The sequence below is a fragment of the Cuculus canorus genome, chromosome 9, assembly GCF_017976375.1.
Source record: "Cuculus canorus isolate bCucCan1 chromosome 9, bCucCan1.pri, whole genome shotgun sequence".
In the NCBI taxonomy this organism is placed as follows: domain Eukaryota; kingdom Metazoa; phylum Chordata; class Aves; order Cuculiformes; family Cuculidae; genus Cuculus; species Cuculus canorus.
Genome location: NC_071409.1, coordinates 7130939 through 7145149, shown reverse-complemented (window position 1 = coordinate 7145149; position 14211 = coordinate 7130939). Strand labels below are relative to the sequence as shown.

Below are 14211 nucleotides of genomic sequence, written 5' to 3'. Positions count from 1 at the left end.
TAGTTTATTTAAGTGACAAATCTAACTTTATGATGCTATTACATTGCCTTGTGTTGAAATTGTATTGCTACCCTCAAAAATGGTAGCTTAGAGTTAACATCAAGCTTAAGTAACTTCATATTCGAGATACTGTTGTTTGTAAGTTACTGATGGAGGCAGGTTATAGGAAGTATTTGAAAGTGTATTATGGGGAACAAATTGAGCTGAAGCATAACTGTTGGGAGCTGGGAATTTGTAAAAGAAGGTCTGTGGCTTTTTGTGACTTTCACAGAATAAATTTTGGGTTGTTTTCCAGTCAGGTTTTTAATCTGTGCACAAAATACTGATGTAAGAACCTGTTTGTTATGGGCTAATGAACTAATTCACAAGTTAATGAGAGAGTTGTGCTAGGATTACGCTATTTAAAGAGGCAGTAGGCAATGTAGAAAAACTTCATCAGCTCAGCAGCACAAAAGTCCTGAGTAGTCTGCATTTTATCATTTCAGCCTTTTCAAAACTGTGTAATTCATTCCAAATGACATGCAGAAATATCTTGTTTCTGAAGATTTATGATCTGAGAAAAATGTCTCTTCACATCTCGTCCTGTTATTACAGCATTTGGAAAGGAAAGTTGTGCACCCTTATGTGTCTTGGCTGATGACATCTGGCTGAATTACAGAGAGTGGATAGGAGGTTTATGTCTAAATAATGCATAATGCTTGGGGAGCTTTACGTGCATTCTAACTGGAGTTACTGTTGTGGCAGAAGTGTGTTCTTTCTTTTCTAAAATCCTTGTTTTCAAAGGTGTGATCCAGACAGACATCGCCTAAAACTGCTTTGAATATGGGGCATCTTTTACTGTTTGCATGACAGGAAACATCCTGTATGAAGTGGCTAAATGGCTTCACGTCTCTGTTGTATAACTGTAACACATCTGTGATTCTCAAACACTTCTGGTTCCATAATCTGTGAATTCATAATCTGTACTATTCATATAAAAAGTGGCAAATGGCTGGGGCTTTTTGTGCCTTGCTTTTGTGTTTGCCTGTGATTACAGTGTATACTTAATCATGACACTAAACTTTCATTCTTCCTGGGCTTTAGTTTATCCTGGTTTAATTTGAGGAAAGCTTCTTATCTTTGTTCCTGGCTGTTCTGCATATTAAAAATTATCCATATGCAAAATTAATTATTTTGAAGTGCTGATTGTGGCGAACTGACAGAAGAGAAGATCCTGTGAGTTTGTACTGTCACTGCACTGTCTTGAGAGGGCTGCACAGATACCAGTGTAGATAAATGGCGCTCTGACACTTAAAGCTCTTGTATCTGATGCGTAAATAAGAAAAAAAAAGATTCTCCTCCAATGATCTGGGCTTCTGCTCTTTAACGTGATTAATTAGATTGTTTCCATGGGTAACAAACATAGATGATAAAAAGCATTTTAAATAAAAAGGCTAACTACCGAGGCTTAGTAGTTAAATGCTATAAAGTTAAAAAGGCTAAATTATTCAGAAATCTCGTGATCCTCTCCTGGAAAATAAATAATCCCAGGAAAAGAGGGGGGGGGGGGGGAAGTGAATTTGGTCAAAAAGTTGTGAACAATAAAGATGAGTTCTGTAAGCTCAAAGCTACTGCTTGTCCATTCTGGTGGTTTGCTTAAGGGTGTTAGATTGAGTCGCTTATAGATGGAACTATGGCAAAACGATGCATTGTTTATTAAGAATAGGATCGGTTCTATAATGGCATTGTATAATCGTACCATTAGTGCTTGTTGTAAGATAGATGAAAAGAAGGTTTTGTTTGACCTCACACTTCGTGTAAGAGCAATTTTAGAGGAATCTTATTTTCAGTGTCTCTTTCCAAGAGCAACTCTGTTAAATGAAGTAGCTGATCAACAATAAATGCTCTCATGACAAGCTTTTGTCAACTCTGTTCAGAGAATTGATGATGGATGCTGGGGTGTAGAAGAAGGGGCTTTTGCGAATTGAAATCTTGTTCATGAAATCTCTCAACTTTTATCAAAATTAAAATGTGCAGCTATTAACAGATTGTAGTAAGGGAGTGATCTCAGTTCAGGAAAGGCTCCTGAGGAGCCAACCCTGAGTTTTGAATGGCTGGAGTCCTTGAAGGAGAGTTGCCCTCTGCTGTCTTGCTTGTTCTGGTTTCATTCCTGTAGTATTCCGGTCATGCTGGTTAATCAAGAGTAGATGAAGAGACTAGGTAGAGACTACGTATTTGTTTGGATGTTCTTACAAGTAGTTTTCATGCTTGGAAAGCCCAGGCTTTTCTGTTTGGTGTGGCACAGTTAAGAGCTGTATTTATGCTTCGTGCTTATTTAATTGATAGATGAAAGTTGTGCCAACTCAGCATTTTTTATAAGAAAGAAACAAAATACTTCAAAAAAAAAGAAAATTATTTAACTTGTCAACAAGAAAACATGATACTGTGTGCTGTCTTTGCAGCCTGGTTAATTATAAGTAAAGTGGTAGATGGAAACACGATCAATACAAGATTCAAGCAAGTTACTATAAAGTATCTTGGTTTTGAACTTGCCAGACCCGAATGGCCTGTAGCTCCCACGGCTGGGTTCTGGCTGCTTGATGAAGGCAGTGGTAAGCCAGGTAGCTTGCTCTACATCATGGACAGGTGTCAGCTGTCTTGAACTACATTGTTTTGACTAGGGTGTAAGGACATGCTAAAACTTGCCTTTGCCTGTGGATTGTCACTGTTATTGAAGTATAGGATATGTAAAATTGAATTTAAAGATGCAGTTAAATAAAACGTGCTGAAACCTTTCATCTTGATTCAAGCATTCAATTTGTGTGCATCTGGTACTTCATTGATTTCTCCCTTTCATGTACTTTGACAATATCTTAGATTGATGTGGATGCCCTTCCTTTAACACTTCTTGAGCCTGGTCTGTCACTTCTTGACCTAAATGCTGTAAAAGTGTTTTTAAGAAACAGCACATAGAATGGTTTGAGTTGGAATGGACCTTAAAGATGAAGCTTAGTTTACAGCTCTCTAAACTGTCTTGATGATAAGCAACATGACTTGTGCTAGAATAAAAAGTCTTGAGGTTAAAAAGCTTTCAGGGTAACATTTTGGAAGTTCCCTTATTTTCCCAAACACCTCTTAGTCTGGTAAAATCCAAACCCATGATGTGCAGTGTATCATAGAGGTTCTGTAAATTGTATGTGTGTGACCAAGCAAGTGATTGATTTGTTGGCCCACTACAGTGTTGTTGGTTTTCCTGTGCAGTGTGCATCAGATTCAGAGACGTAAAGGACTGTCCTAAACTTAAATGGGCTGAAACATGCTGGTTTGAAGAATTACTGGAAAGAAAGAGATGTTTGGGATATTTTCAAGGCCTGTGAGGTTTCTTGATCGAAAGAAAGAGATGTTTGGGATATTTTCAAGGCCTGCGATGTTTCTTGATCTTGCCAAACATCTCTGCTGCTGGCATGCCAGAGTGCTGTACTATGTAGTGGTCTTTGCTGGTGTTCAGTAGCGACAGTGCAGGCTATTTCAAAGTCATAAGGAAGGCAGGCATGCAAGAAAGCCTTTGGCAAAGAGGGCACAGAGCCAGGCATTGTGGCAAAACTGTTATGTGCAGAAGGACTTCTGTGGAAGGCTGGTGCAGGAGGTGTGGGGTGAAGGAAGCAGGTCTACTCTAGAGCTTGCAAAGGTATGGCAAGGACTGTTGGCAGGATTTACAATTTGCTGTTGTGGTGTCACAGAGAGGTGGTCAGCAAGAAGGTAGGAATCTCCTTACACGAACTTGGAAATTGTTTCCATAACATCTATGAAAGTAGGAGGGGGGTACATGAGGAGTTGTGTAGGAGACTGATCAGTGAGCATTAGGGTATACTGTAAGCCTGACTGACAATGTAAGAATTATCTGCCTTTATCTTACCTTAATGATGTTTTAAGGTGATCTTGTGCAAGTCTACAATTATATGGAGGGCAAAAGGATGTTAGGGAGTTGCCATAAACTAAATGAAATTCACAGTCGTTGGTATTCAGTGTGATTGTTTTCTTTAAGCCAAAGGATAGCAGCTGCAGGGGTGAACAGATGTTTTGGATAAAGTCACAATAATCTGCTAATTCAGTTGGAACTCTTAAGAATACTATCTTTTGGACTGCTTGGATTTTTGTAGAAGGTGAAGACACTGTAATAAACATTTGGAGACCTTGAAGCCGCTGCTGTGTATGGCTGCACCGCCCAGAAGGTTCTGGCTGCCCTTACAGTAGTGGAAATTACATAATTGAACTTTTCGTGCTGCTGCGTCAGGCCAGGCACTGTAAGAGAGAAAATACTGGGCCATAAGTCTTTGTGTATGCTTAATAGAGAGTTATTTAAAGGTATTGAAAGCTTGTGCCAACAAACTGTTCTCAAGAGACTGATGGGGGAGGGTGCTGTATTTCCTTAAGAGCTGTATCGAGTATAAAATACAGCTCAGCCTGAAGTTATATACGAGATTTCATCCTTGCAAGTATAAGAAGACCTTGCGTAGATTCTGAGGCTGCTCATTTATTTTTGAGCCTGTATATGGCCAGTCCTACTTGTGCTGGATGTGCCTGCCAATTTACTGCATGACTGCAAAGATTGCGCTAGAAATCACTACAAGCTCAGATCATTGAAAGTCACATCCTGCTGATAATCTTTGAGACTGAAATTTTCTTAAGAGTTTGGAAGAGCAGTAACTGTGCCTCTTAAGGGCTTCCTTTCCTATAGAAGAATGTAGATATCCAGTTTTTTAACTACAAGTCATTTATTCCACCAAAGTGGTTTGAGTCTGTACCTTCCTGTGTCTAAGATACTTCGTGCATTGTAGTAGTTTTCCTGTACTCTTGTTGTATTTATGGCCCATGTAACGAATGTGTTCAGTGCTTATTAACCAGGCACCTGTTGTGAGCAATAATATGGTTGGCTTTTGTAGCAACTAAAAGAATGGCTTCCCAAACCTATCTGCATCTTAAACCTAGGACAATGTCACTGAGAAGCTTCAGAGAGACTCTTGGAGAAGTTCTGTTGTACAGCACCCATTCCTGGATTTGAAGCACACTTCTAGAAAGCCACACGGTATATGGTATGGAGCAGCAATGACACAGATCTGAGCGTTCCCGTGTTGGCTTGGAAGCAAGTTGTCATCGCTGCCTAGTAGGAAATGCATCCTTTTGCTACCATTTGGTCTGGGATTTGGCACTGACTGGGCTAGTACAATTGTTGTGATGGGTGTGTAAAGACCAAACACTGCATCTGGGTTGTTAAAAACAATATCTTTGATCCTTGAAGGGTTCTGCAATGGCCTCATACAATTGGGCAAACGTCATCAATCCCTACCCTGGTATATGTGCGTGTAAGCTAATCATGCTTTTAGGTCTGCTTTGGTTGATGTTATAAGTGTGGGTCATCTGCCGAATACTGATTCCAGTGGTTTTCCCTGTTGACTAAAGAAGTGAAAGCAGTCATGTCATGTTAGGCTCTCTTGTTTTGGGAGATTTTGTGTAATCTTTACAAGTACGGCTGGTGAAGTTTTAAATGCATATTTATATTTCAGCTGAAAACTACATAGATTGGATTCACTTATAAGAATGAATGAGGCAGTTAAGCAATGCTGGATGTGACTTACGGCTGCATATTGTGTATTGCAAAAGCAAGGAGGAGAGGCCTTGCTTAGGTCTGGGCAGTAGGGGTTTGAGACTTCAGAAAGCTTTCAACAATCGACAAGCATACCAATATTGCCGACACTGGGAGTATTATGGGAATGAGTTTCCACAGCTTCTCAAGAAGAGACTGTTGTGTTTGTATAAGATGCCGTGCTGTGTTTCTGGTATGCTTGTCTTATGTTTTCGGAGTGCGTATCATAGTGTGGCAGACAAAGTTTTGTTATGCTGGGTTTGCCTAATGACTTCATAAAACTTAAATGACAATGAAGTCAGGTGCGTTGCATTTGATGGTGTAGCTTGTGGCTGCTTGTCCATGTGTATTTTCTTCTCCTGTTTGGATTCTCCGTACTGAGACGCTATCATACAAGTATAAATGCAAATCTGGAAGTGTTAAATTATGTTCTGTTTGGTTACAAGAGGGCCAGATGTATTCCCTGGGTTATGTCAAACGTCAATTCACACGTTTCAACTCTGGAATAGTTATTTTTACTTAAAAGCTTGAATGCTGCAGTTTACACCTACTGCGTGGAAATTAAAGTATCCTAGAATCATAGGGTGGTTTGTGTTGGAAGGGACCCTAAAGATCATCCAGTTCCAACTCCCTTTCCATGGGCAGGGAAACCTCCTGTCAGATCAGGTTGCTTAAAGCTCCATCCAACCTGGCCTTGAACACCTCCAGGGATGGGGCAGCCACAACTTCCCTGGGCAACTTGTGCCAGTGCCTTACTACCCTCATAGTGAAGAATTTCTTCCTAGTGTCTAATCTAAATATTCTTTTTTATTAGTAAGGAGCAGCAGTGCCTATAAGAAACAAAGCCTGAAGTTGATGGGACAAGCATATCAACTAGTAAATATGTTTGTAAACACTATTATGACTTTTTGTTCTCTGGAATCCTGCTGTTGGCAATTACGGACAATTAGTGTAAGAGTTTTGTCTTTACCAAGTGATTTCCTTTCAGAACCATTTGCTGTAACTGTGCTATCTCAGTATGTCTTTCTAAATGGTGCTGTAGCCAGTTTTCCATCTGTACTTGTTCCTGTTTAACATTTACCAGTACTCCCCAATATTCTGAAATTACTTGTGATGGTAAAATTGATTTTTGAACTTGTAGGAAGTCCTATTTTTCCTCAGAGGTGAAATACAAGGTAGGGATGGTAAGTACCCAGGAAAAGCAAGAGCTTGTTTGTAGTACTCAAGGTCATAGAAGATTTTTTTTTTTAATCGAAGCATGTTAAAATGTAAATAATGCATCAGAAACTGACTTGGGTTTATGACAATATATTGGATTTTTTTTTTTAATCGAAGCATGTTAAAATGTAAATAATGCATCAGAAACTGACTTGGGTTTATGACAATATATTGTTTTTGGTTTTTTTTTGCTTCAGGTGAGAGAAGATGTATTAAACTCCTTGAATAACAACTTTCTACAGACGCTAAACCAAGCATGGAATGATCATCAAACAGCAATGGTGATGATCAGAGACATTCTGATGTATATGGTGGGTATTCTGCTTTTTCATGCATTTACCTTGATGCAGTAAGTTGTCTTTTGACAAATATAAACACATGAGCTGCAGGAGTGAAAAGCAAGGCATGATTACCAATCCTCTTCCTAAGATGACTCCATCCCTTGTTTTGAATTCCCTACATGCATGCAAGACCTATATTACAGGTGTGTGACAGATTATAATTGTAGTACTCTTTCAGGTTTTGATGGTGTAAAGCCTCCTCAAACCTCCAGTGTAGTTGTTCTTTACACTTAAGAGTTCGAAGACAATAACTTTACTTAGAGTGTGTGCCTTTGAACGTTAGATTCCAATTGAATCTTCTGCTGTTGGTGTAGAGATAATTGGGTATAAAATGAAGCAGCATGCAGGAGAATATGAACTTTGATTGCACGGTTGTAATTTTAAATGGGAAAAAGAAGAGCATTCCTCACCTGATAGCTAACGGAAACAGCCTTTTTTGGAGAGAGGGTCTTGTGTTTCCCAGAATGGTGGGCATGCTCTGAGGGTGAAAATAGGCGTATTTTTGTGCAACTTTTGTGCAAGGCTTTAACTTTAGAAGGAAAAGAAATGTGTTGAGATAATATGGGGGTTTCTATGTAAAATCTTTTTCCAAAAGATCGTACTGAAGATAGTACTTTATGCAGTATTAGACAGTGAAGGATTGATAATGGTAGTTCTTCTTTTGTGTGTGTATGTGTGTCAAAAAAAGATGATTAACTGGGATTGTACTGTCTGCTGAACAACTGGAGTTAAGATCTTGTCTTGTAGCCATTAAAGGTCTGGTGCTATGAAACTGAACCTGTTTGTATTAGCTGTGAATTAATCCTACCTGGTTACTTAGCTACTCTAAGTTAATTTGTAGTAATTATTGTAGCCACATAGCTTAAATTATTTTTTTTATTATTTTTTCCAAAAAATGAATTTACTGTCTTGTATTGTGGGATTTTTGGGGGTTGTGTTTGGTTATTTGGTTTAGCTTTGTTTTGGGTTTAGGTTGGGAAAAGAGGGCTGGGTAAAACGTCTTCAGTGACACTTAATGATTAGTGCATCTTGCCTTTCCAAAAGGAAGTTTGAGACAGTTTGAAGATGTACCATCTTCCCTGTGAGAAATGTCAGAAACATCTGTTTGTGAAGGGCAAATACAAATCAATCGCTGGTAACTGCAGCTGGCAAATTCAGGAGTAGCTAGCGAATTTGTAAGTGTAAGAAGATGGAATCCAGAGGTTTTTAGGGGAACAGCTGTTGTGTTTCAGCCAAATATGCTGTATTGTTTCAGTACAGGAGGTTCTGGATACTCCGAAGTGCATAGATAGTCAGTGTAGATCATGCAGTGTTATCTACTGCTCTTAACGCTATAAAACTTTGATCCCTCAAACAGTGTCAGAGAAAGCTGGTTCATCAGCTGTTCTTGATTTAGTGTATCGACGAGTATATTGTGGACCAAGAGGTTCCCCTTCAGTTAGCACTTTTGGGGTGAGATGAGAGCTGTTTCTTGAGTACTTTTTGTGCTCAGGGAGCAGTGCCTGGACTTTCTGTTTGTGGCTTGTGGGTGCTGCTAGCACAGCCAGCCTGCCTTCTTTCTTTCCACCAGAACTTCACAACATGGAGACCTGCAGTATTCATACAAGTCCAAGTTTGATTTCATTGGTTACATTTTAGATTCAGAACAGAATAATAAACTAATAAAATCAAATACCTCTGGGTGTAGTCTTTCATATGCAGTTTGATGGTTCCTGATTATTTCAAGTGGGTGAACAGTTGAGGCCTCCTCTTTAGTGTCAAGTATTTGCCCTCTGTAGGCTTTTTCCCTTGTACCAAAAATAGACCCAAAGAAACAGAAAAGATACTTATGCAATGAAATATTTTTATAGTATAATAGTAAAAATATAAATTTTTCTTTAAAAATGCTTTTACAAAAAAGTCAAACTTTCGGACCACTGATGTCTGTTGAACACATATAATGGAACATAAAACTGTCTAATGCAAGGAGCTGATAGAGTGGATTATTTCCCTCCTTTCCGTAGAGGGGCATAAGATAATGTTGTAAGCGAATATGTGCTTTGATTACAAATTAAAGCATAAGCTATGGTTTAAAGTGACTAGGCTCAAAGATTTGTAGATTCACCTTTCTCATTGGGGTGTCCGGTTGAGGCAAACATATTTCTACTCATTGGAAAGAGACTAAGAGCAGGAAGCTTCTAGCATTAACTCTATGTTAATTCAAAAAGCTTGAAAAAGCTGCTAGTACCATAGAATTATAAAGTGGAGGCGCATCTATCAAAGAGGAGGACTGACAGCTCTTCAAAGAAACAATTTGCAAGAACTTTATAAAACAAGGAATGATTTGTTCTTTTTTTAAGATGTTGAGGCTGAATAAAATGTAGTTTTCTGGTGCTATGCTTATATCAGAAGGTGTTTATACATTTTAATTCAGGCACAGCTAATATAATTTACATTAAAAATATCTTCTTTAAAAAAACCAAATGCTGTCTAAACTCAAGTCACCAGGCATTGTAAATTGATGTACTTGTATTACATCAGGAGAAGTACGTGCAATTATATGTTTATAACTAAAGGATAACCTCATCCTCCTCTTATTTTGTAGGCCATCCCTGTTACTTACCCATCTGTTCAGGAAATGTACCTGTTGTTACCTAACACTTTCACTGGTGGCAGTGAAAAAAAGTAAAACATTTAACATCTTCTCTGATCTCACTGTTAAATTCTTGCTTGAGCCGAATGATTGTACATCCTAAACTAAACTATATCTGGTTTAATGCCGTGTTTATTTTCCAGCTTGTTTTCAGCCATTAGCTCTCATATAATCGAAGTCAAAATGGCACCTCTCCAACCCACTTCAGTCTTTATTCTGTTTAATTTGGCCACTTCTAACATTTAATTCAAATAAATCTTTTCTTAGAAATGCTTATATTTTGTTCAGTGAGGTTTGAATTATGATACTTAATAAGTAGAATACTTGCGCTTTGAGGTTTATGGCAGGATTTCATTCGCCACAAGACATTCTGAAAGCTCACCTTATAATTGCACCTTGTCTTGGGGTGCTGTCCGGTAAAAGCCTAGTTGGTTTGGGGTCTGTTGTAAATCATAGTTCTAGTGCATGGTTTTGCAACCTGACATTGCACAATAAAGAGAAATCTGACTTTCTTGAGATACTGCGGTTTCCACCACTGAATTTCAAGTTCGTGTAGTTCTGCTGTGTTTTGTAGTAGATGTGCACTACACAGAAGCTCTCCTTCTTTTGTTGTACGTGTTTAGGCTGTGGGAGTCAGTGCCAGAATAGATGTAATGCTCTGTAAAGTCATGGCAGTGTCTGCGGCGAGCACTGAAGTACTGCAGCAGTGAGGTCATGGCCCAAACAGCATCCTCACTAAGTCAGATCATGTGCTGAGACATGTCAAAGTAGTGAAGTAACATACTGTGTTTGGACATACCTGAAATTTGGGCTTGTGTGTGGCTGCAGTGTAGGCAGACGTGCCTGCAATAGGTTCTATTGAACTACTGTAACAGCAAAAGCAGAGGTGCAGTTGTTTGATCTTTTCTTCAAGTTACATGAGTGTGAGTTTTCTTGGAACATCTTCTGGAAAATGGACTAAACTGGATTCTGTGCTGTCCCTCCTTCAGTACTTGTGCTTACGAAATTTAAAGCAATTTCAGGTATGCAAACTCGGCAGTTACGTCCGTAGCAGTGTTATAGGCATATGGGTACTGCAGGTGAAACACTTGTCAGAAATGAGCAATTGCTCTTGCCGGTACAGCGATGTGTTTTGCAGAAGGTGGAGAATTCCCTTCTCATCTGTGGGGTGCCCAAAGTGGATTTCTTGATTTAGACCAGCACTGACAGATTGGCTGTGTAAGTTTCAACCTCTGGCATAATGACTGTCGTGGTTCATAGCTTCTGCACAAGGTAGCAGGGAGAAGCATCGTATTTGTTTTTGGAACTGGAGTCAAAGACACTTGCTATAGATACACAGTGGTATCTGAAGGCTGCATCATCCAGGCAGGGCATCCTTATACAGAGATGGGGCAAAATGTAGCTAGTGATGTTCTACAGCAGGTAACCGTCTTCCGATGAGACCAGGATTGTTCTGCAGTGTCAGCAGCACTGTAGTTGATGAATAATTGCTGTCTGAAACTCCACCCTTGTCTCCTGAGACTTACTCTTACCTTTTAAGCACCTGCTGCTGCTCCCCGTGGGAAGTGACTGGTGCTCAGTAGCATGCAGCTGTGTCAGTCGAACCTGTTCCCAAATGGGGCTTCCTGTCTCCAAGATTAATTTTTCAGTTTGGGAGACCTTCCAGTAAAAGTGATCACTTACCAATGGAAAGCGAATCAGCAGTATCAGAAACATGAGTGCTTCTACTCTAATTTGAGTAGTGTAGAGCAACCTGGCTCACCAAAGAGGCATTGCGGTTACACTGCGAGCAGTTTCCAGTGCAGTTCCTATTTCATTTCCTAATGGCAGTGTTTAGCACTGCCACAACAGAAGCTCTGCAGATGAGTCATGACCAGGACTTTAATCCATTTTGATACCCTGCTGCCCGTGCTTCAGAAGACTGTGAATGTTCTTTGGAAATAATATATGTATTCTTTTCTCCTCAAGTTATACAGTATATTGGGCACTGCTTTTTAAGTCTTTCATCTGCTTGAAGGTGTATTTGAAGTTTGTCTGCTTTCAGAATCATGTTTACTTCTGTTGCTGATGCAAGTGTGTAAATAAGGGAGTGAAATAAATAACCCTGTTCCTACCTAACACAAAAATTAGAGTAGCATACAAGTATCTAGACCACCGTGTGCTGCTGAACAGACTTCGAGACTGGTTAGTAACCTTCTTGGATTGAGGCAGAACTGAGCTTGCTTCATGAGCCACGCAGTATGCATATCTGACCTGCTCTCATCCTGTTTTTTCCTTTCAATTAAGTGCTGCCTGTCTGAAGGGTGGGATTGGGAAATCATTCCTGAGTTGTGGGACCCAGTGTTTCACTTCCCTCCGGTCATTAAGTGGCTATGTGGAATAGAGTCAGTATAGGAGTACTTTTGCCACTTAGGTTCAGCTGCTGAAACACTAAAGGGCGTGATGGCTGTTCCTTCTGATTTCTTCTAATTGCAGAGTTTAAGTAAACTTAAAATTTTGTTATTTTTTCCATAGTCTGAAGCATGTCAGTTTAGGGGTTTTTAAGTTTAGTTTTCTGTGTGTTTGAGTAACTTTACTCTTAATTTCCGAGTGTGTAGTAAAGCACTTAACTATTGCAACCACTGGAGAAGGTAATCTTTGTAATCTATTTCAAACACTGATTTTCATCCTTTATAGAACTTGATTATGTTTTTGTTTTGTTACGGCTATGTGAATTCTCACAAAACCATATCACATTCACATTTGTGAGTGGGTACAAAGCTATTACCTTTTTCTAACAATATCATGCTGAGACTTGCATGATAGTAAAACAGTATTTTTAGTAATTACCTAAACTATTGCATTAGATGAATGGGTTTTGCCCTGACAGAATAATTGGTGCTCATCTCAGAAATAGTTTGTAATAACTCACCTTTTTTCTGTTCTTAATATTGTTTTAAATGGTCTTATCTTGTATGGCACTACTGGATATTAAGTGAATACACTCATTTTCTGTCTGCTATAACTGTCTTCTTGTTCTAGAGAGTTGTTAAGTTGGGAGAGAGGAATAGAAAACGGGAAGAAAATTTTTGAAGCGTGTCTATGGCAAGGATTAAAACTCAGGGTGTCTGCTCAGCAGATGTCAGCTCTGTACAGTAGGGTCTGTGCTGTGGACTTAGAATGTTGCTCTGGGGGTTGGCCTAGGTTTGTACACGTAGGTAGTAGGGCTGGTAGATGGTTGAGGAGATTTATCCTTCCTATGGACCAAGGTGGCGCAGGGAGAGAGAATTTAAACCCATATTGAAACATATAAATTATATTATTCTTTCTTCACTGTGAGGGTGATGAGGTGCTGGTGCAGGTTGCCCAGAGAAGCATGGCTGTCCTGTCCCTGGGGGTGTTCAAGGCCAGGTTGGATGAGGCTTTGAGCAGCCTGGTCCAGTGGGAGGTGTCCATGGCTATGACAGGGGGGCTTTAAGATCCTTTCCAACTCAAACCATTCTGTGATTCTTTCCCATGTCCCTTTTATTCTTTGGGAGTGTGTGTGTGGTGACTGTAATGAGACGTAACAAGATGTCAGGATACATGCTGAAGTTGAATGAAAGTGATATTTTTTTTAATGCAGGTTCAACAGAAGTCCTTACATAAAATTGTGCAGTACCAGTCCATAAATGCTTTGATTGTGTAACTACTATCTTTTTGGCTTTGCTTTTTCTTCTGTTGTTATTTCAGCAAGTTTCACTGAATGCTGAGGGGGAACTGTCTGTCTTCAAGGAGTGGTGGGAGGATATGTGGGAGATGGAGAAAAAAGAATTCATTTTTCTTAAACAACAAAAAGGGGTGGGTGGAAGGGGTTTGAGTAGATCAATAAAACCTCTTTCAGCTTGTGATGTGAGATTTTTTTCAGTACTTGGGGATTCTCCTGCCCCCAAATGAAAAAGTGGCAAGGCTGTAGATTTGTTCTGGCACGCTTCAGTCGTAAGTGCTGTACTTAGACTCTTGTGCAAAGTAGACTTTCTGTGTAAGTGAAGCTTTGGAAAATGGGACTGATGTTGAATTTTGAGAGTATTCATAATTTCATTTTCTGAAGAAAGAAGAGAAAATGAATTTTCTTATTTCTGTACTGTGGATATATGACCAATCTGTTGCAATTTTGAATACCGTGGGTGTACTGAATTGAATGAGATGTGTATGCCTTCATTGTAGGACCGTGTGTATGTGCAACAAAATAACGTGGAGAATGTCTACAATTTGGGCTTGATCATTTTTCGAGATCAGGTTGTGCGCTATGGCTGTATTAGGGATCACCTGCGGCAAACTCTGTTGGATATGATTGCAAGAGAAAGGAAAGGAGAAGTTGTAGACAGGTAAGGTGTTTGTAAGTGGCTGTCTGTTGGTGTAAATAATAACTTGTCAAT

At 39.4% G+C, this 14211-nt stretch overlaps 1 protein-coding gene across 1 annotated transcript in view; it reads left to right on the top strand.

Annotated features, from left to right (window-relative positions):
* Positions 1-14211, top strand: part of CUL3 (cullin 3) — a 51851-nt gene that overhangs the window by 19743 nt on the left and 17897 nt on the right. Inside the window, exons 3-4 of the mRNA XM_054074377.1 lie at positions 7039-7152; positions 14000-14160. Of these exons, the coding sequence (XP_053930352.1) occupies positions 7039-7152; positions 14000-14160 (275 nt within the window). The remainder of the gene's footprint in view (positions 1-7038; positions 7153-13999; positions 14161-14211) is intronic.